This window comes from Microcaecilia unicolor, chromosome 4, assembly GCF_901765095.1.
Source record: "Microcaecilia unicolor chromosome 4, aMicUni1.1, whole genome shotgun sequence".
Lineage (NCBI taxonomy): Eukaryota > Metazoa > Chordata > Amphibia > Gymnophiona > Siphonopidae > Microcaecilia > Microcaecilia unicolor.
The window spans coordinates 62919745-62941188 of NC_044034.1; the positions used below are offsets into that span (position 1 = coordinate 62919745).

The 21444-nt window shown below is 43.8% G+C and overlaps 1 protein-coding gene across 1 annotated transcript in view; it reads right to left on the reverse strand.

Moving 5' to 3' along the window:
• Positions 1–409: 409 nt before the first annotated feature.
• The window catches only part of PSPC1 (paraspeckle component 1), a 243843-nt gene continuing 222808 nt past the window's right edge, over positions 410–21444 (reverse strand). The window contains exon 10 of the mRNA XM_030200285.1: positions 410–1473. Within this exon, the coding sequence (XP_030056145.1) occupies positions 1288–1473 (186 nt within the window). The 3' untranslated portion in view covers positions 410–1287. The remainder of the gene's footprint in view (positions 1474–21444) is intronic.

The following is a 21444-nucleotide window of genomic DNA, read 5'->3' on the forward strand; positions in this document are numbered from 1 at the left end:
TTTTGGAAATAAGCATTGTATGAGCTGTGTCATAAAATGTCATGTCAGTTCTAACCTGCAGTTATGTAAACAGGATCACTGATCATACTAAGTACTCAGGAATTTAACAAAACATATACCTCTGCTGCATCAAAACATATGGCAATTTATTCAGCTTTACTTTATCAATAATTCTGCACTACTTTTGACTGCAGGCACTGAACCAGACTATTCTCCTTTCAGAAGTATTTTATAATTCTAAATTTTTCAACTAGTAATCAGTAATTATAATGTAGTAGTAATAATAATAATAAAACCTCAAACACAAAATTCCTATTAAAGCCTCTTAATATATATATACATATATGAAGCTTTATTCAAACAATCAGCTCAGTGGAAACGGTGCTTGCTTTTTAATATGACAAAAGCATTTCTTCATTTCAGAACTCATTTTATTAAGCAGCACATAAAACATGTTTAAGATGTTCATCTTAGTCACAGTTTATTTGATAGAAACTAAATGTGTAACGGACGATATAGTACATTATCTATGCCCAAGGTGAAGCAGGATTATCAATCAAATGTATCAGAAACACAAAATTCTGGCCTGCTAAAGCTGAGTTAAGAACATTGTTCACAGTATGAAAAATCATAATATAAAATCAGCACTCAGACAACACTATTTTGCAACATACTGCAGACAAACGAGAACAGCTCAGATATCCTTGTTTGAATATTTAAGTCTTAAACACAAAAACAAGTTTCCTTCATAAATCAGTGGAAACTGGATTTGTCATTTTTATATACTAGTAAAATATTACAGCTGCATGCTCAAGTTAATAGGAATATTCAGTAAGAATTCACTGTATGTAATTATTCTCAATTACAAAATTATGAAAGAGCTTACAGAACCAAGGAAAGGTGTCTTCATTAGGTAGACTGCTTATAGTTCAGTCTCAGAAGAAAACAGATCAATAGGCTACCTTTTTTTTGTAAACCTTTCAGTGTTTGATAATATGGAAAAGGATTATATACATATCGATGATTGTTTATTGATTTTATTATCATACAGCTGCATGTTACAGTATGGTCACATTTAAGCTGAAGTTACACATTCAACTATCAATGATGCAGATAATTGCTATGTTAAACTACAAAGTAACTCTTAGAACAACTACAAAAAAGGCTATTTTCTTACAAAATAAGACATTAACACTACAATAACAGAACAATGTCTTTCAGATTACAGTTAAAATTTGAAAGGTATACCACTGAATTATTTCTAAACAGTAAGGCATTAGAAAAAAATTAATATCTGCGACGTTTATTAGATCCTTCAAAGTTGCCCCCTTGGTCTCCTCTACCAAAGCCACTTGATCCACCACTCACGGTACCTACTGCAGCCACTGGAGGCTGAGGAGTTTCAGAGTTTGCTCTGTTTATCATAGGGGAACCCATTTGTGATGAGCCTCCTTGAGAGAATCTATCATTGCACTAATGTACATTCAATAAGTCCATTTGAAATATATCAATATAAGTGAAAAGAAAAAATAATTCCATGTGGTGGTATCATGTAGTTCAGAAGACAGTCCAGAAGAATCAGGGCCACACATAAAAGGAAGAAAGGAGCAATTTCATTAGTTACTGTACAAAAACATACCAACCATTAAAGATGCTGATGCTATCTCAATCTTGTGAAACCAAGATCTTAAAGAATATCAGTTGTCAGTTTATAATACACTTTGCAATTTATACAAACTGGTTTTGAAATTCTTAGGCAACCTATTTTCATTTACTTTCCCAAATTTTAAGTGTTTTATCGGGGGGGGGGGGGGGGGGGGGGAAGGTCTCACACACATTCCACACATTGAGAGCTAACAGTTGTACTAAGGAGCTATAAACTATTTACAGACTTAAGAAACATATAATATAACCCTTGTTCCAGGACCTGCCATTTCTTGTGAAATTACAACTAAATAAGGGGGTCAAGCAATACTGAGAAAAGGGGGTTAGATAAGAGGGAGGTATGGATTTAAAGAGTCCTCTTCCTTTCCCTACAATTTGACCTGTCACCTCACACTGATTATACCCTTCCCCCATCCTCTCCAGCCAGTATTAGCAGATATGCTTCAGATCTCCTGCCTCCTACTGCCAACCATTCCAGACTTGAGGCCAGAATCATCTATGGTTCAAACCCTATGTCTAAGCAAGTTTGACCTGTATCACCACTACTCTCCTCTTGCAGTAAGGGTGAGCAAAGATAAGGCTAGCTGGCAAGGAAGGTGTTACAAAGGGATTTGAAGGAGGAAGAGATAAAGGTAGGGAAAAGAACTTTGGGGCCAATGCAGAAAGTCATGGGGCAGCGTGTGTCACAATGGCTACACGTGAGGGTTCTACCACAAAATTATATGAAAAATATACTCCAGTGATGCAGTGATCAAAGAGTGTGTAAATTACTGCACCAATAAAAACGTGGCAGTAATTCACAGCTCATTGTGAAAACATACCCCTTCCTGTCAGTATGCGAGTGTTGACTGGATTGTGCAATGGGCCTCCAGCGCTTTCCCCTCCAAGATGCAGGAGCAATATCCAGTCAGACCTGCCTCCATGCCATGCTGCTATCTTGGAAAATGGCTGTGACTGGGATGCACTGCACTGGGTCAATCCACAAAATAAGGGAATTTTCCCCCTATTTGGCAGACTGACCTCCATGCAATGCACTGTGCAGAGTCATATATAGTTATTTTATAAGTTGATGGCATGGAAGCAGGAACAATTATGCATCGCTCCTGCCTCTTAAAGGTAAGCCATAGGGGAGGAGGGGTGCCGACAGAAACCAGGGATTATTATATATATATTTTATAATGCAGGGACATTGGGTTGGGACAGGGGTCAGCAAGGAGGCTGCCAGAGTACAAGGGCTACTTTTTTGGTGGGATCAGAGGTGGGTAATCAAAAGATTGGGGTCATCTCTGCTCTCGGGGGGGGGGGGGGGAGGGGGTGGAGGGATGCTATTAGCTTTTCTGTCTTGATACAAAGGGTGAAGTAATCTTTCTACACCTCCTCATATGTGGTGGTAAATTTCTATTTCTGTGCTGGTCTTAAAATCTGCTGTGTACTTCTCTGCATTGGGCCAGAGGGAGAAATTAAGTTTTACCTGATAATTTTCTTTCCATTAGTTCTTCTCGCTATTCCAGGACTTGTGGGAATAGTCATGCAGTAGGTGAAGATAGAGAACACAGAACTGAACTATGCCTTATATTCCTAGTCAGCTAGCCCAGTTCCTTGGTATTTAAGTAGAAAAGCAGTGGGAGAAACACCACCTGGAACCCATACATCATTAAAACGATAAAAACAGAACCAGACAATCTAAGACTGCATCCTCATAAACCCGTGTAGACAGACGACAGCGCCTCGGGCAAATGGAAGGCTGCCAAAACAGCAATCAACATCAGTTGTGGAATTCTTCAAACAAGATCACAGAAGCACAAGTGGGCTCCTAGAATAGTGGGAAGAAAATTAGCAAGACAATTTTTCCTTCTATTACTTATCTTCCCGCTATTCCAAAACTTGTGGGATGTTCAAAAGCATTCCACAACAAAGGTGGGACCCTGGCCCTGCCGCCCGCAGCACTGAGGCACCAAAAACAGCCTCAGAATGAGCTGCCACATCCACCTGTATTACAAAGGTATGCAGCGTAGACCATATCGCTGCCCTGCAGATTTCTTATAGGGAAAGCAAAGTGGTTTCTACGTAGGATGCTGCTGTATGTCTCGAAAAATGAGCCTTCAACTCCGAAGGGAGTTTCCCTGCAAACATACAAACTGAGGCGATGGTCTCCTTAAGCCATCTTGCAATCGTGGGCTTGGACGCCATGAGACCCAACCTCTGTTTGACCCAGCGGATGAAAACCCTATCCAACTTCCTAAAGGTCATTGGTAATCTCCAGATATCAAAGGAGTGCCCTGCAAACACCCAGGAGTTTCAGGGACGAGAATATAGTCTCATCTTCGCTTCTGTGAAATGATGGCAGTTCCACAGACTGATTAATGTGGAACACGGACACCACCTAAGGAAGAAATGAAGGAATCATTGAGAAAGAGACCCCCAGCCTCTGTAAACAAGAGGAATTGATCTCAACATAAAAGAGCCTGCAGCTCAGGCATCTGCTTCGCTGAAGTTATCGCCACCAGGAACGTCGTCTTAAGCGTCAGATCCTTCAGGATGGCCATCTGGAGAGCCTCAAAAGAAGGTTTTTGTAGTGTCTATAGAACCAAGTTGAGATTCCACTCCAGACAAAGTGCGTGGAATGGTGGAGTAAGATGGCTTACCCCTCTCAGGAACCACACCACACCCGAATTCGCCAACAAGGAATGCTGAAGCCGTCCTTTCCAGCAAGCCAAAGTGGCCACTTGCATCTTCAATGAGCCCAATGCTAACTCTTTGTGTACACCAGACTAGAGAAACACTAAAATGTAGAAGAGAAGGGAGAAACTCCTCTCTCTCCACCCCCTCAAATATTTGCCACACCCGTGCATACACTGTGGAGATCGAGCATTTCCTAGAGTAAAGTCATAATGATAGAATCTGAATATCCCTTCTGCCTCAACTTAGCCCTTTCAATGGCCAAGCCGTATGACCAAAGGGGAAAGGATCCTATGAACACCAGGCCCAGACAAAGTAGCCCCCATTTCTGCAGCAGGCACAGTGAGGCCCCGTCTAACCGTCACACCAGGTCTGCATACCAGTGTCTTCGCAGCAAATCTGAAGCTACCCGAATCACCCTACCTCAATGGTTTGCCACCTGCTGTAACAGTTGGCCCACCATCGGCCACAGCAGTATGACAGAGAAGCCTCAACTCCAGCCACTCCTGAAGAAAAGCATCGAGGCCTAGGGAGTCTCTCTAGTGAATAACTGAAGAACTGCAGCACCTTGGTGTTCGCTCTCATCGCCATCAGATCGAGATGAGGAACCCAAAACGACACACTGTCTTCTGAAAGGCCACAAGCTGGCAACCCTAGTCACCACCTTCCACTGAGTAATGGGAAATGGAGCTCCACTGGAGAGACTGGTCAGAGATGACCACCATCACATACTCTGCCTGGCCATCTGTATCCAGGTTAACCGAATGCTGTAATTTTGAGAAACCAGAGACCGTCGACCGAGAAAGGACTGCTGCAGGGGACACATGTACGCCTATGCTCACCTCCATTGCCAACGTCATGGATCCCAACACTTGGACATAACCCCTGACCTGAGACCTGATCTGCTGGAGAAGGCAGATCTGCTGCACCAGCTATGAGTGCCTGCGATACATGAAGACGACTCTCCCTCTTCATGTCCAACACAGTCTCCAGATATTCCAGAGTCAGATGAAGTGAGCCTTCTCTTATCAACACTGATCACCGAACCCAATGACTGGAGGAACTGAACCTGCAAAATCGTCTCCACACTGTCCTGAAACGATGATGCGGGAATCAGCCAGTCATCCATTTAAGGGTGAACCCTGATGCCCTGGCACTAAAGGTAGTCATCATCATGACCAGTTAAAGGGCATGGCCCAGAACTGAAAGTGATCGCCTAAGACTGTAAAGTGCAGGTACTGCTGATGGGGCAGCCAGATGGGAATATGGAGAAACACCTCCTTGAGGTTGAGGGCAGTGAGAAATTCCCCCACCTGCACCAAAGCTATGACCAACTTTCTCCATGTGAAAATGGAAGACACGGAGACAATAGTTCAGGTTCTTGAGACCCAACATCAGTTGCAAAGTGCCCTGGTTCTTTTGGACCACAAAGTAGATCAAGTATCTGCCCTAGCCTTCAATGGAGGAATGAGCACAATTGCCTGCAGCTACAGCATGGAGTCAATTGTGCCTCGTGTCTGGGTTGCCTTGGCTCTGCCTCAACAAAGAACTATAAGAAGAAAGGAGCGACCACGCGGGAGAACTCCCAACTTGTGGGGATAGACATGCCCACCAACCACCAGGTCTTGTAAAATATCCAGGACCCCACTGGACCATACTTACTTTGGAACACTCTTCCTAAAAATGCCTGAAGGTGCCCTCCTACCGTGATGGAGGAGTGAACCAGCCTGGTATCACTGGGATTGCTTGGAGGCATTAGGAGTCTGAGTTGCCTGCGTGGTGGGCTTCTTGTCCCCACGAAAGGAAGACTGGCAGAACTGAAAACCGGACCTCTGACTCATTCACCAAATTGCTGAGGTCTTCTCCAAACAGCCATTTGCTCCTAAACAGCAACTTCACCGGGCGGGCCTTAGAAGCTGCATCAGCAGCCCAATTCTACAACCATAAATGCTGCCTCACAGTGACCACAAATGACATTCTTGGCCATCACCCACAACATGTAGTAAACTGCGTCCGCCACGTGTATGTTCTGGGGACTCTTGACTGCTGATGCCACTGTAGGCATGATCTTGCTACAAGGGAGCAGCAAATGGGCACCTGCAGACCCAGGGCAGCCACGTCAAACACCAGTTTCAAGGCACTCTTCAACTTCCTATCCTGCAGATCGTTCAGGGCAATGATTCCTTCCACAGGCAGGGTAGTTTTCTTGGTCACCGCGGTCACCAAGGAATCCACCTTAGTCAGGCACAACTTCTCCCTTTCCCTCGATCAGCTACCTTCAGAACCATTTCTGGGGAGACCCATTCCACCGAAATCAAACCTCGACAGTCTGGATGCATAGGGAAGGCCTTAGACAATCCCCTAAGGCCCCACATGATTGAAGACAGGTCCCCAAACGATGCCTCCTCGATGGAAATGGCTGCCAATGCCTCAGAGATCACAGAGCTCAATTCCTCCCTATGGAAAGTCTAAGAACTCTGGGATCATCCTCCTCTTCATTTGGAAGCTATTCCTCAGGGATGGTGCCTCCAAGTATAGTGAAGCCAAATTAAAAAGAGGAGAAGCCTGAGAAAAACTCTCTTTAGCACCCTCTGGAAAATCCTTTGGTATTTCTTAGGAGCTGTCAGTCTCCCCCCCTCCCTTCCTCTGCAAGGATGTGGGCCTTTCCCTGCTTCCAGAAACTCCCCCCCCCCCCCCCCGAGTCCCACTCAGGGAAGAAGTATTTTGCGTGGGAAAATCCTGCTCTAGCCCAGCAGCGCTCATTGAAATTGCTACCATTCCTGCTTCTGATAGGGAACCACACAACCACTGACACAGGGACTCTGTAGCTGGAGAAGGCAGCCTACAAGCAGGTGAGGTCAGCTGCTTCAGAGTCCACTTCTCAAGCTACACAGTCCACTTCAGCCTCCCCCTCACTAGCCTTGGGGTAACTAGTCTGCACACCATGAGTGGTCCGAGAAGGCAGCCTACAAGCAGGTGAGGTCAGCTGCTTCAGAGTCCACTTCTCAAGCTACACAGTCCACTTCAGCCTCCCCCTCACTAGCCTTGGGGTAACTAGTCTGCACACCATGAGTGGTCCGAGGATGCCCAACGTCCCCTGCAGTGGAAATATTTCTTTACTCCCTCCGGAGCAGCCATCATGCTGCTGAACCTGTGGGGGTTTCTTCTTCTTGCAGGACAGAGGATCTAAACTGTCCCCCCCCCCCCCCTGCACCAGTGACCCGCTCAGCCCCAACCACGGTTCTGAGGAAACCACTTACTGCAGTCTGCTGCCCCAAGCTCCCACTCTATACCTGGATTGCTGAGAGAGCAGTCTCACTCCCCTCCCCTTCAGACCAGCCTGGTGCTCCCCGTGCAGACCACTTCCATTAAACTTTTTTTTTTTTTGCCGAAAGCTGCTGAATAGGTTCCAGAAGGGAAATAAAAATGTGGGTGAGGGGTGACCTCTATGGACTAAGAGACATGAATCTGGCACCACCAAATATGACTCCTCCAATCCACCATGCTCCATTGGGAACCAGGCTGACCAACTGGAACAGGAACGATGTCCTCACAACCTGAGGCTGAATAGCTTTGTCTGTCTACCAGCTGGAGACAGAAAATACTGAGGAACTGGGCTAGCTGACTGGGAATATGAGGCACAGCTAAGTTCTGTGTTCTGTATCTCCACCTGCTGGTTGATGGGCATGACTATTCCCATTAGTCCCGGAAGAGTGGGAAGACATAAAATGAAATAGCTAACAGCCTAGTTACCATTTAGCATGGTATGCATCAATGTTTACTGAACAGGTGAATTCCTGAATTGAACTTCTTTCACTATTTTTCACCTGTTAAGGTGCGTGCATTCCTCTCGATTGGTAACTATTGCCTAGAGTAGCTTTCTGCATTGATCCCTTTACGTGGAAAGATGGAGAGAAGACTGGAGTAAAAAGAAAAAAAAACAGAAAGGGGGGGAAGGGAGGGAATAGTAGAAAAAGATAAAAGAGAAGGAATGTAATTCTAAGGATTGACAGAGAAAAAGGGAAACTGGGGGAGAGAGCTTGGAGGAGGGGACAGCATAGAAAGGGTGAGAGATTTGGCACTGAGGCTCTATAAAAGTTAGGACAGAAAATGAAACTAGGGGAATGAGAACAGAGAGGAAGAGTCATTTTAAACAAGAGATTGCAGCAAGGAGAAAAATAGTGAAAAGACAAAATGGTGAAGCAATAAAAAATAAAATACACCCAGACTCAAGGAAGTTTGGAAAATTATTTTATTTCTATAAGTAGAAATATTGAACTTTTGAATATAAAGTAAAATGAGCTGCAGAATTTCTCAAACTTTTTTCTCCCACATATTTTACCCGTGAGCTGCCCCACAAAACTGGCGTATTTTGCAACAAACTGTGGTCATCTATTTTATAAAAAGAAAAATCTATAGTAATCTCTTTTGTGTGTGTATAGTACAAGTAAAATGCAATACTGACCCCTCCTGGTCAAAGATATTTAATAAAAAAACAAAAAGAGCCACAGAACATTGTTAGTACTACCTTCTTGGGAGAATATATTTGTGACTACCTTTTAAGTGATGTCCCCTTCATTAACTTTAAAAAAAAAAAAAATCAATTAGTAATCTATTTCATCTCTTCTGTTGAATTTGGCACTTTTCTTATTCTTTTATTTTATATTGTTCACCACTTTGATTTGTTGTGAAAGGCGGTATATCAAGTACCCACATAAATGTAAGGATTATATTAGCAATGTGTTTTCAAAGCCAAAAAGAGTTCTGAAGTAGAACATTGATGATGTAATCCAACTTGGAAGTTACTATATTCAGGCAACATCATCCTTTGCATATTTTCCAATGATCTGACTACCCAATTTGTTGACCAGTATTTCTACGCAGGTAAGTGGACTAACATGTCAGTTACACAACTTCATACTTTAAAAAAAAAAAAAAAATTTTTTTAAGTAGGTTCTCATTTTAGCCAGAAAACATTACTAGCCCACTTTCCTGGGACAAGTGGAATTTTATTTTGGTAGATGAGGCAGCAGCAACTTTAGGTGTTGTCTTCATCCCATACAGAGCTCTAGAGGAGAAGGCAGAGTCTTTACTCCCAAGCAGGGCCTGGGAAGACAGAAAGATGTGGTGGGTGGTGGAAGAAAGAGGAGGAGGAGGAGGTGGAATTAAGGGGGCACAGAGTTCCAAGTCAGAGGACCACACATGGATAGAGTGGGCTACACAGGATGGGTGGGAAGTGTGGACTTGCCAGGAAACCAATTTACTCACTATGTAATTCTGCAAATCATTTTGTCCAAAATATTACTGTGGAAAGGGAGCAGCAGGAATACATGGCAAGCCAGACCTAGTTAAGCTTTTTTTGTCTTCATGAACAGATTTAAAGCTATGGACCACAAACCTCAAGAGTGCACACAGGTTGAGTAAAATTGAACACTCGTCTTAAAAGATTGTAAATGCTTGGAAAGAAACAATGGATTTAAAAAAACTGAAAAGGGATGATGTAGGTTCAAAACTCAGGAAATAAATCACTTTTTTAAACAAAGGCACATATACCATGAATTTCACACTAAGACTTTCACAAGCAATTATAAATAAAAGCTGGCATAAAGAGCATCTTATTCACTCTTCTACATTTGCCCAAGACCATTAAATTCTTTTATATGGAAACACTCTCCTCTCCACAGCAATAGTTTTTAGGTCTGGGTGAGTTTTCCCCATTTTTTCAAATCACTCCTGCCACAGCTTATCACTGTACGGCAGTCATAACTAAGGCCTCTTACTAAAGTGTGGTAAAGTTTTTACTATGCGTTAAGTACAAAACCTGTGTGGTAACTGTTGGGAGACACTTCCAGCATCTTCCCACACAATTACTGCACAGAATTTCTTTTCATGTGGTTCAGTGTACTGACAGCGTATATGCACAATGCCCTCAGTGCAATCTGGAATATCTAAAGTTAGATATCCATACCTATTCCCTGCTCCCAAGCAGGCTAAGCATTTAGCATGTGAATCAGGGCATGTGGTCATACCAGCATGGTAACGGTTACTGTAGTCATACACTAATTCAGATGCTAACTAGTTAGCACACTTTAGTAAAAGGACCCTTTAATGTGATTAACTTGCCTGCTTCCATTCTTATAATTTTATCGAGTATTTCCGATCTGGAAACTGATGAGCAAAAGCTGCCAAAAATGGCTTCTAGTTTTAACACTAAAGCATAAACAAAAATTTCATGCATGTTAATACACTCAACACAATTCATTATTTGTACAAGACATTGGACAGACCCATCTGAGCATTTCTCACTAAAGTCACCATTAGTTGCTACTGTGTTTTTCATACATTGGTTTTAACTGTGGCAGTAACACAGGTTTCTGAAGTATGGGTGCAAGCCTGTTCCATGAATGAAAGTGAGCATTCCATATAGTAGGAAGAATATATTCATTCATGTCTATCTGAAAAAAATGATTACATCTTTAAAATGTGTGCAGTTTTAATATACAAAGGTGCTCATTTTAAAAGCACATAGTCTTACAAAGTTACACAGTAACCTATGTAACTTTGTAAGTCTATGTGTTTTGAAAATGAGCCCAAAACCTCTATTTTGTTTTAAGTGCTGTGAAGAGGGTTTATTTTTTGAGCATTTAGTTATGTCACACACTGATATAACACTTGAGTTGCTAGCAATTTCCCTCTGAAAACTAGTTGCAGTTTCTGTAACCGGAAAATAGTTGGACACTATCAGGATAATATAGGGACATGTAAGACTGATATTTTAGATATTGCTATTTTTTCAATTGTAATCTGCCAACAGCTATGCTTCTTGGAGTGGTTAGGGAAAAAAGAAGAAAAAAAAAAAAAGCTGTGTGAACAATATTGCCCAAATTAGAAAAAGGGAATAAACTGGATTTGAAATAGTTATTTTCAATTTTTGCAACCACACCAAATGCCAGGGAATAACCAATTTGTGTAATGATTGATTGCAGTTTGAAAAGCAGTCAGTATTGAAAGCTACTACTGCCCTTTTTTCTGAAGGCATTCAAACTAAACTGCATCCATTTAAAAACTTTATACTGATCCCACAGTTGAAATTGATAATTTCTACTAACTTTCCTTACCACTATGCATAACACAGATTCTTTCCATTCAAATGACCCTATTTGTCCTTTTAAAAGTCAACGGCAGAGGGGATTTATGTAACACAAACACTCTGGTACCAGTAGTTTGAAACAAAACTCTACCAGACCTTGGTCTTCCCCACTACCTAGTCTTCTAAAAATGAAGGGAATCTTTAAATACAAGATACAAACTTACTTTAAAATTACACCTTAACATTGCTGTAGTTAATTGTAAACCAAAATACTATAAACCTGTTTGCCTATGGGGAATTTGGCAATCACAAAGCACCAACATCCCCAGTGCAGTTGTTAAAGATACATATGTAGGGGAGGAGAAAAAAAAAAGTGAAATGTATTCAAACTTGTCAACATCCCTTCCCTGAGTCCTGCTACAACAGTCCAGATAAATACCCCACCCCAACACCCTACCAGCAAAGGGAGGTAGAAAAATAAAAACTCTTCCAGTAACATTATCAGTATAATGGCTGATGCAGTCTGGAAACTTTCAGTATGCCAATGCCAGAGCAGCTCAGTGCGACACAAAAAACTCACAACAAAACCCCTTAGAGAACCAATGCAGAATACATTAGCTTCATCTTATCCATGAAACTATTTATACAACATAAAGATCAGTGGGAAAGAGAGGGGTGGCCAGACATATGCCCAGGGCAGGTCCTGGATTGGTCTAGTAGGATTCAAGGAAAGGAAATTAACAGGTATGAATAATGTTCACCTTCCTTTTCATCCTATTAGGTCAGTTTAGAAGAATGGAATATACAGTGGATGAGAATAAATTCCCCCCCCCCCCCCCCAAACCACCTTTCCCCTATTATTGCATATGTATCTCACTGAACGGTGTCTGATTTTAACCAAAATATAATTATGGACAAAGGGAACCTAAGTAAACACATTAATAGATTTTAAATTATTTATTACACTTGTATCCCACATTTCCCCACCTATTTGCAGGCTCAATGTGGCTTATATAGTACCGTAGCGGCGTTCACCAGTTCCGGTCTGAACAAATACAAAGTGTGCACAAGTTCAAGGTGTGATTGTGGTAGAATATGGTTCATATATTGTAGATACAATGGGGAAACATTAGGTAGGAAGAGGGAGAGTTGGGGTGAGTCCATTATGTTCTTGGTGTTGTTGTGTAATAGGTACTCTGGTTCTTATGTTGGGTCGGTGGGGTATGCCTTTTGGAACAGGCTCATCTTTAGTTTTTTCTGGAACTTTAGGTGGTCGTACGTTGATTTTACTGTTTTTGGTAGTGTGTTCCATAGTTGTGCGCTTAAATAGCAGAAGCTGGATGCATATGTTGTTTTGTATTTGAGTCCTTTGTTGTTTGGGTAGTGGAGATTAAGATAGTTCGAGCTGATCTTGTTGTGTTTCTGGTTGGTAAGTCTATGAGGTCTTTACTTAATTAAGAAACAAAGTTATTCAACACCATGTGAAAAAGTTAACTGCCATCTTTAAGAACATCTAATTGATAATTAGATTCAGCTGTTTAAACACAGCCAGGCTTCATTGCATGCCCATTTGAATCTAAACTCACTATATTTTGAATCTGTAGTGATATCCATACTTGTTTGTGTGCATAAGGCCTGCATTAGACTAACTGAGACCTATGAACCAAACTCAGACTGCATCATAACCATCTTATCATGGATTCCTAATGTATTGCATGATGGACATTCCAAAACACATTTATAATAGGCCTTTGTTCCTTTTTCTTTGTGTGATCATGAGGGCCTGGGACTTTCCACAAGATGTTTTTGAAACCTGTGTCCTTGGTTGACAACATTGTATGCACATAGACCTAAACCGATCTAATAAAGTAATCCATCCTGGTCTGTGTTTTGTCCATTACCTCAGCCATTATTCATAGCCTTTTCACATGATTGGTCCCGAAGGAATTAATGCAACCATCAATCCAAGCAGAGAATTGTTTTATATGTGATACAATGTGTAGCATACAATCAATGGCTCCTGAATGAGAAGTGCATCCTAAGAAGACCCTGAACTATGCTAACCATGCTGAGCTATTCTAGAAGGAAGGAGAGCATAAGAGAGTAACTAACTCTTCCAAAGAGACTTGGAGCTGACAGCTTATGGACTCGGACACCTCTCTCTAATAAGGGCTATCTTACTATCCAAGATGTAGTTCATAGTAATTGAGTGCATGAGCACTTAGTGCTCAGAACTACAAGCTTGTGCTGTACTGAATAACAACCAGTACTATGCAGTAGAGCTGTACCGAACAACATTTTACCATTCGGCCTAATATGAATAACGGGCACTGTGCTTTAACATAAATAAAAGAATCAACATGAAATCAGAAATCGTGTTTATTTTAGCAGCATATAGCATAGTACAGCCACAGATTATTCGTATTCAAATTTAAATCACTATTCGACCAAATACGAATAATGTATTCAGGGCACTAATCGGGAACAAAACGAATCCAAACCTTTGGTACAGCTCTACTACCTAGCATCCCAGTTACAATAAACATTATCTCCTGAGAAAGTCTTGCATCCAGCATTCAATCATCACTGCTGAGACAGCCTTCCCCTAAAAACACAGACCAAGATGCTGCAGAGCAGGGCATCCTAATCGCATGACCTTTGTGCAGTCTGGAAGCCATCAGTGCAATATCGGCTTAGAGTACAGTCACACCGAGGTAGCCAAGGATTCTTCTGTGTGCATCTCATAATTAAGGTCAGGACACTGGTTTCCTTCTACAGTCCAGGGTTAGACAGAGACCATTGCTAAGTGTTGACTTGGGACCTTTGGGCATGTGGTTCCTTAGGTTACTGCTGTTTGTCTGTAAGGGATTGTATCAGGAATTAATTGTATTGCTACCTGATTCATCCATCTACTGTGGCACAGAATCCTAAGTAGGAGTCCAAAGGTGAGCCAAAGGATAGTTTTGTAAACAGTCAGACAAATCAACTATAATAGGAAACACCTTCACACACGACAGGATCCCCACCATCCAGCCCGTAGCTAGGCATCAGCCCTACCCTACCCCCATCTGTCCCTGTAGCCTAGTGTCAGCCCTGTCGTAAGCCCTACCCATCCCTCCCCCCCACATTGTCTGGCATAGTCTAGCCCCCCCCCCCCCCCCCCAGAGGTCACCGCCATTCCCCCTCCACCCACCCATCCCCCTCCGTCTGGCACCGGGCCGGATCCCCCGGCATTGAAATCACAGTGCCTTTCACCTCCATGTGAAAGCGCTGCAGGCAGTAGCAGATCGCCTCCCTTTGGGCCTCCTTCCCTCCCTGTCCCGCCTTCATCTGATGTAACTTCTGCAAGGGCGGGACACAGAGAGGGAAGGAGGCCTGATGGGAGGCAATCTGCTGCTGCCTGCAGCACTTTCACATGGAGGTGAAAGGAACTGTGATTTCAATGCAGGGGGCCCGGCCCGGTGCCAGACGGAGGGGGGTGGGTGGGTGGAGGGGGAATGGCGGTGACCTCGGGGGGGGGGGGAGAGGCTAGACTATGCCAGACTATGGGGGGGAGGGATGGGTAGGGATTACGACAGGGCTGACACTAGGCTACAGGGACAGATGGGGGTAGGGTAGGGCTGATGCCTAGCTACGGGCTGGACGGTGGGGATCCTGTTGTGTTTGAAGGTGTTTCCTATTATAGTTGATTTATGTTCGATTGTTTAAAATTCAGGACAATGTAATTATTTAAAAATATTGATTTTTCCATAAGTATGTATGTGGTTTATGTTAATGAAGGGCAGCTGTTGGGCAGACTACTTAGAAATCCATCATCAAGTAACATTTTAAGACATTATCCCAAGAAACGTTATTCATACCTATATACATAGTGCCCACCCATATTAGCTCTGGGTCCACCTCAAATGTCAGCTCTAGCTACTCCACTGGGTTAACACCCTGCAAAAAATATGCATATTAAGGTATGTCACTGGACCTTGCCCCACAACACTGCACCATCCTTCAAAGATACACCATACCTAAATGTAAGCCAGGAACGTAGACAGTCTCTATGCCTTAAGCATTGCAACAATTACCAAAGAGGCGGTAAGCCAAAAGGGATCTGGGTCCTCCATGATGACCAGACCGTGACTCAGGATGCCTGACCTCATTGAAAAGGGAGTGGGGAACTAGTCAGGCCAGACTACCAAAGAGGCAGTAAGCCAAAAGGGATCTAGGTCCTCCATGATGACCAGACTGTAACTCAGGATGCCTGACCTCATTGAAAAGGGAGTGGGGGACTAGTCAGGCCAGACTGGGGCTAAAAGGAATAAGAGAAAACAGCTGCTTAGCCATACTCAATTCTGCTGTTGAAGGGCCAACGTGGATAGATGTACAGGGGCTCCTGCTGTGGCCACAGCTACATGAGAGCACTGATGCTGGTCAAGCTGTAATCCTTCCTGCAGCTGAAGAACACAGCACATTTTGCATTCCACTGAAAGTCATCGTCACAACATATGAGCGCCAAACAGCCAACTAGGAACTGGAAGGCCGAGAGATTCAGCTCCTACTCTCCTGGAATTAAAGTAATTCCAGCTGATAAAGCCTGTTTGCATGTTGTCCACCCCTACAATGAGCACTGTCAAAAGCACTAGGAGATCTTGTTCCATTCAGCTGCACAACACAATCTAGGTTCCCCTTTGTCTGATTGCCACAATGGTGGGATGTATCATTACCTGACCACTTTGTCCCAAACAGGGGCAGCTAAGTTAAAGACTCTGGTCTCCAGCCAGCTGATGGCCCACGCTGCCTCTGTTCCTAACCAAAGGCCCCGAGTAAATCGGCGGAGACGAACAGCCCCCCTCCAACCCAACAGACTTGCATCTATGCTCACTGCCACCCAATTAGAAAGGTCCACTGGGACCCCCCACCCCCTGCCAGAGGAGGTGGATTGGCTTGTCCCACCATGTTAGGCTCAAGTAAAAGGAGAGAGATTGCTGCTTGAAGTCCTGGTAGTCATGTCGACAATGAGGCTGACATAGGTGAGTGCAGATCAATCCTGCCCCCACAGCATCACAATTCTTTTAAGGTAAGCCTGGGGGTGGGTGGTCTGAAAGGGCCTCACTCTGCCTTTGCTCTTGGAGGGGTTGCAGCACAGTTTCATTTTCCATTTCGGCCGAAACTGAGCAATAAAATTTGGTAGCAGGTTTGGTTTCAGCCAGCCTATAAACTCCATCATATGTTTTTCTTGGACAAGCACAGTCCCACGAATGGTATCAAATTCAAGTTTCTGGAGAGTACAAACCTATTTTTGGAGTATTTCACTACCCAGCAGAGGTGAACAGGATTCCTTTATGTTTATCCCGTGGGATAAACAAAGGAATCCTGTTCAGAAGGAATGGATCCTCAGAAGCTTAGCAGAGATTGGGTGGCAGAGCCAGTGGTGGAAGGCGGGGCTAGTGCTGGGCAGACTTCTACGGTCTGTGCCCTGAAAATGGCAGATACAAATCAAGGTAAGGTATACACAAAAAGTAGCACATATGAGTTTATCTTGTTGGGCAGACTGGATGGACCATGCATGTCTTTTTCTGCCATCATCTCTATGTTACTACTGATCATGAAAAAAGTGTGGGGTTGTTTGACTAGGCCAACAGGCATTCGCTCTGAACTGAATGTTTGCACAGTGCACAGATCTCAATCACATCGGAATAGGAGATAAGGTTCCAGCCTGGTTCAAAAGCTTCCCATACAAGATCATATTCAGTAAAACAAAATGAAGTACTTTCAGAAAAACGGAGCAATCTCTGCCGAGTACCCCAAGGTTCACCTCTCCCCCCACACTATTTCACACCTTCCTATACACTTTATGCCAACTATTTCTCCTAAAGGGCTTCACAGTATACAGGTACGGCGGATGGATATCTCAGTAATCATTCCCACAGAGTCCACCCTAGTCTCTAGGGCAACGAGAGGTGATAGGATACTGCTCACAGCCTGATTAGCATGTGGATAGAGAACGTTAAGCTGAAACTCAGAAAAAAAAAAATTCCTACTGTTGGACATATCCAACGACACAGGAAAAGCAGATCCTATTAGAAACCAACTTCTACTCACTAAAACCACCTACTAAACTGTCCGAGACTTGCACTGGCACCAAACTCTGTCATTCTAATCTCCACATCTCGAATGTGGTGAAAAGCCATGCTCAATAATGAGTAAGATTACAGTGAATAAAGAAAATTTTTTCATGAGAGTACAATTCAGATTATTGAAACTGGCCTACTGCAACGAGCGCTCTACTGGGACTCCAAAAGAACCAATTACACAAACTTCAATCAGTACAAAACACAGTAGATCCCACTGATCTACTCACTAAAGAACATGATCACATCTCCCATCTCTACTTAGAATGCACTGGGTACCAGCAGAGACAAGATATTCAATTCAAACTACCCTGCACACTATTCAAGATGGCTCACAGGAGACTGCCAAGCTCCTTGCTCACGCAAGTGGAATTCCTACCCTTAAGAGACTTAAGACTGAATAACGCCTCCTTTTCACTTATCTTTCACTTAGCTAAAAAAAATAGTATTTCAGGATCTATGAGCAACATTAGCATACTAAGCCCCCAGACTGTGGAGAGACAAATTTAAAATTGGACTAGCTACACGACTATGGGTACATTTAAAAAAAAAAAAAAAAAAACATGTAAAAACAACTCTTTTTATGAAATACCTAGATTAACCACAGATCCCTTGTAATTAATTCTCCTGTGAACCCAGAGGTATTGTCTTGGTCCCTTCCTTGTATCCAACACCCACTCTGTCAACCGCTTTGACACTCTATGGTACAAGTGTCTAGAAATGACAACTAAAGTAAAGTGCCTATGCATCTCCCAGACCACAATGTGCAGAAAGGCTTCGTCATATCCAGGGAGGTTAAGAATGGCCCCGGGCCAGACTATTACAGTCTCGAAGAAACGTAAGGTACCCACACAGACCATTAACCTCCTTCAAGTTCAAGATGGTGTTGGGGGGGGAGCCTGTCCTCTCTTGGGCGCAACAAAGTGAGTACTGGACAAGATGCTGCTCATGACATGGAACCAGCTCCATTGCCTTGTAGATGAAGCAACTCAATGAGAGGTGATTTCCACAGCCTCACATTTGAACAGAGAACCACAGGATGCCATAAAGGAATTAAATATGACCTGAATAACCCCACAGGGCATAACCATGCTTCACCACCATGAGCACCCACTGGTGATAGAAGTGGCAGAACCAGCCACCCCCTGAGCCTTTGAGGGGCCCCTGCCAATACTCACTGAGGTCCTTTGACTCCTGCCAGGGAAGGTGAAGTATTAAGCTCTGACTGACAGATAGCCTAGGGACTCCAATCCTTGGAACTAGACCTGCCCCCCCCCCCCCCAGCCAAACAAGCTGTCAACTGAGGCCAGTTCTGTGTCTCTGAGGTCTGACTTCCCCAAGGGCCTTCACCAGTTTCACCAAATCATCGCAAACAAAAAGGTGACCCCGGAAGGGCAGCTTAGTCACATGCATTTTGGACACCAGATCGGCTACCCCAAGGATGTTACAACTTATGAAGATAAGTGGATCGGGTCATATAATACATCTACCCCAGACTCTTGGTCGGCCTCTCATGGGTGTTCTGGCAACTGCTAGGCCCATTTTGTGAGAGCACAACTTACCCCCCTCCCCCCACTCTGCACATGACTAATCAGTTGCCAAGGCCAGAAAGGCCTGCTTGAACAGCTGCTGCCATCTTCTAGTACTAAGAATCTTCAGACATAAGCCTCCTTCTACTGAGATCATGACCTGCTTTGACAGCGCTGGGACTACAGCATCTACTTCCAGAAGTTGGAGGAGCCTAACTAGATCCTCTTGAGGTAGAATCTTTGTATCTCTCAGGTTAAATCTGGCACCTCCACTTCACCAATATCATTCTAAGACAGTGGTCGGCAAACCATGGCTCGCAAGTCACATGCGGCTCTTTGGCCCCTTGAGTGTGGCTCTTCCACAATTAGGCGCTTTTTCCGCGTCGCCGGCCGCACTGCAAGCGTGGGTTTTTTTATGGTCCCGTCCGACTCCGACTCGAAACCCAGCTTCCCCTCCTCCCCTCTTCAGCCTGCAGCCCGCCTCCACGGGGCTTCTATTGGTCCATTTTGCTGGCAATTTGGACCAATAGAAGCCCCCGGAGGCGGGCTGCAGGCTTCTCTTAAATGCCTTCAGCGCAGCAGCGGCCGCACACGCCCCGCCCCGGCAGAGACAAGCAGCAGCCAGTCACACAGCCAGCAGCCGAGCACCACACAGCAGCACGTAGGGTAAGGTAAAATAGAAAGAACCCCCCCCCCCTCCCCGGCCCCCCAGTCGCCGCTTAGACCCCCGTCTGCCCTCCCTCAGTCACTTGACACAGCCTGGGAATCCCAGAGCACTGCTATTTCACACAGGCAGCTTTGTCCATTTATCTTCCTTGGTTTTCAGTCTTCAAGGCATTCGGCTGTCCTCCTTTTCAGTGTGCTGGTTAAAAAGACGAGCCATCAGCATGTCGGAAAAACTCAGGCGTGCCGGTTCCTTCAGGGAAGGAGGCGATGGCAGGGAAGGAAAAGTCTGCGGTTAAAAACGTTGGCGGGAACCGCTGCCATTTTGGGTTCCCCTGCTGTTTCTGCTCAGCAATCTGTTTCTTTACCGGTTGCTGCAGAATGACTGGCACATAGTTCCTCTCTCTTGCTTGCGGGGTCTTCTGGCTTTGGTTTTCCCCCAGAATTTGTGGTACAGATGTACCAAGCTTTTCTTATGCACAAATCTGACCCTCTCTCAGCTCTTTCAGGTAAAAGGCCCTCTGAAGCTCAGCATCTGTCAGAGAAGTATTGGTTCCATAGAGACTCTAACCTTTAATGTGCCCCTTAATGTGTAGAACAAATTAGTACTCTAACTTAGAGTACTAATTTGTTCTACACATTAAAGGGCAGACTTTTAAATGCACAGCTGGATATAAAATGTTTGACATATCCATGTACTTGCTCCCATGATATAACTGAGTTCTATTATTCTGTCTTACTGTATTTTCAAATGTAACTAAGCCACATTGAACCTGAGTTTGCTTGAGATAATGTGTGACAAAAAAAATGTACAAAAAATATATCCTTTATCCTCCATCACCTTTTAAGACACTGCCTATCCAGATGGCACAACAACAGCAAGTTTGGTCCAGTGAAGACTAACTCAAGACAAGTGTGGATGGAAGAGTTGGAAGGGGTCGACCTCAGCGAACGTACCTCAATCAGATTGAGGACGTTTTTAGCAAAGGCCAGCTTAGGAGTACCCTAATTAAGTTAATAACAATGTACCTACCTATATAGTTTAAGTTTAAAAAATTTGGCTCGAAATGTCAATCGTTGTAGTGTTGATATTTGGCTCTGTTGACTAATGAGTTTGCCGACCACTGATCTAAGAGAACCTTTGCAAAGAAAAGGCCTTTGGCAGTTTCCATACCGTTCAAAAATGAGTCCCCATCTGCAGCTTCTAACTGTGGTGCTGCCTCAATTCATACTGCTAGTCAGTGTGTCAATGAAGTGCTAATGTTGGCATCCTCCCCTGAAGACAGATCCCTTCACCTGGAGAGACAACTTCCTTAAAGGACACCTTGAGGGGGGGAGGAAAGAGAAAGCAGCGAGGCAGACAATTGAGGACACTCTGTTTATTAGGTTTACTTGTTTTCTATGTATAGGCAATTTAAAATTCTTACATTGTATCATGAGTAACAAGATATAATGTGCCTTGATTAATATGTTATGTTGGCAAAATCATAAATAAACAAAAAAAAAAAAAGAAAAAGGACACCTTGAGGTTGTCCTCCTCCAGCCCCCAAGAATCCTCCAGGAAAAATGCCAGTGAGGCACTGTCAGTGTCATGACAGCAAGCTTCAAGACCATCTGGGGCTGTAAACAGCAATCCAAGCTGGGGAAATAACCGCCATCCCGACCCTTGCCTGAACTTGCTGCACACAATCAAATA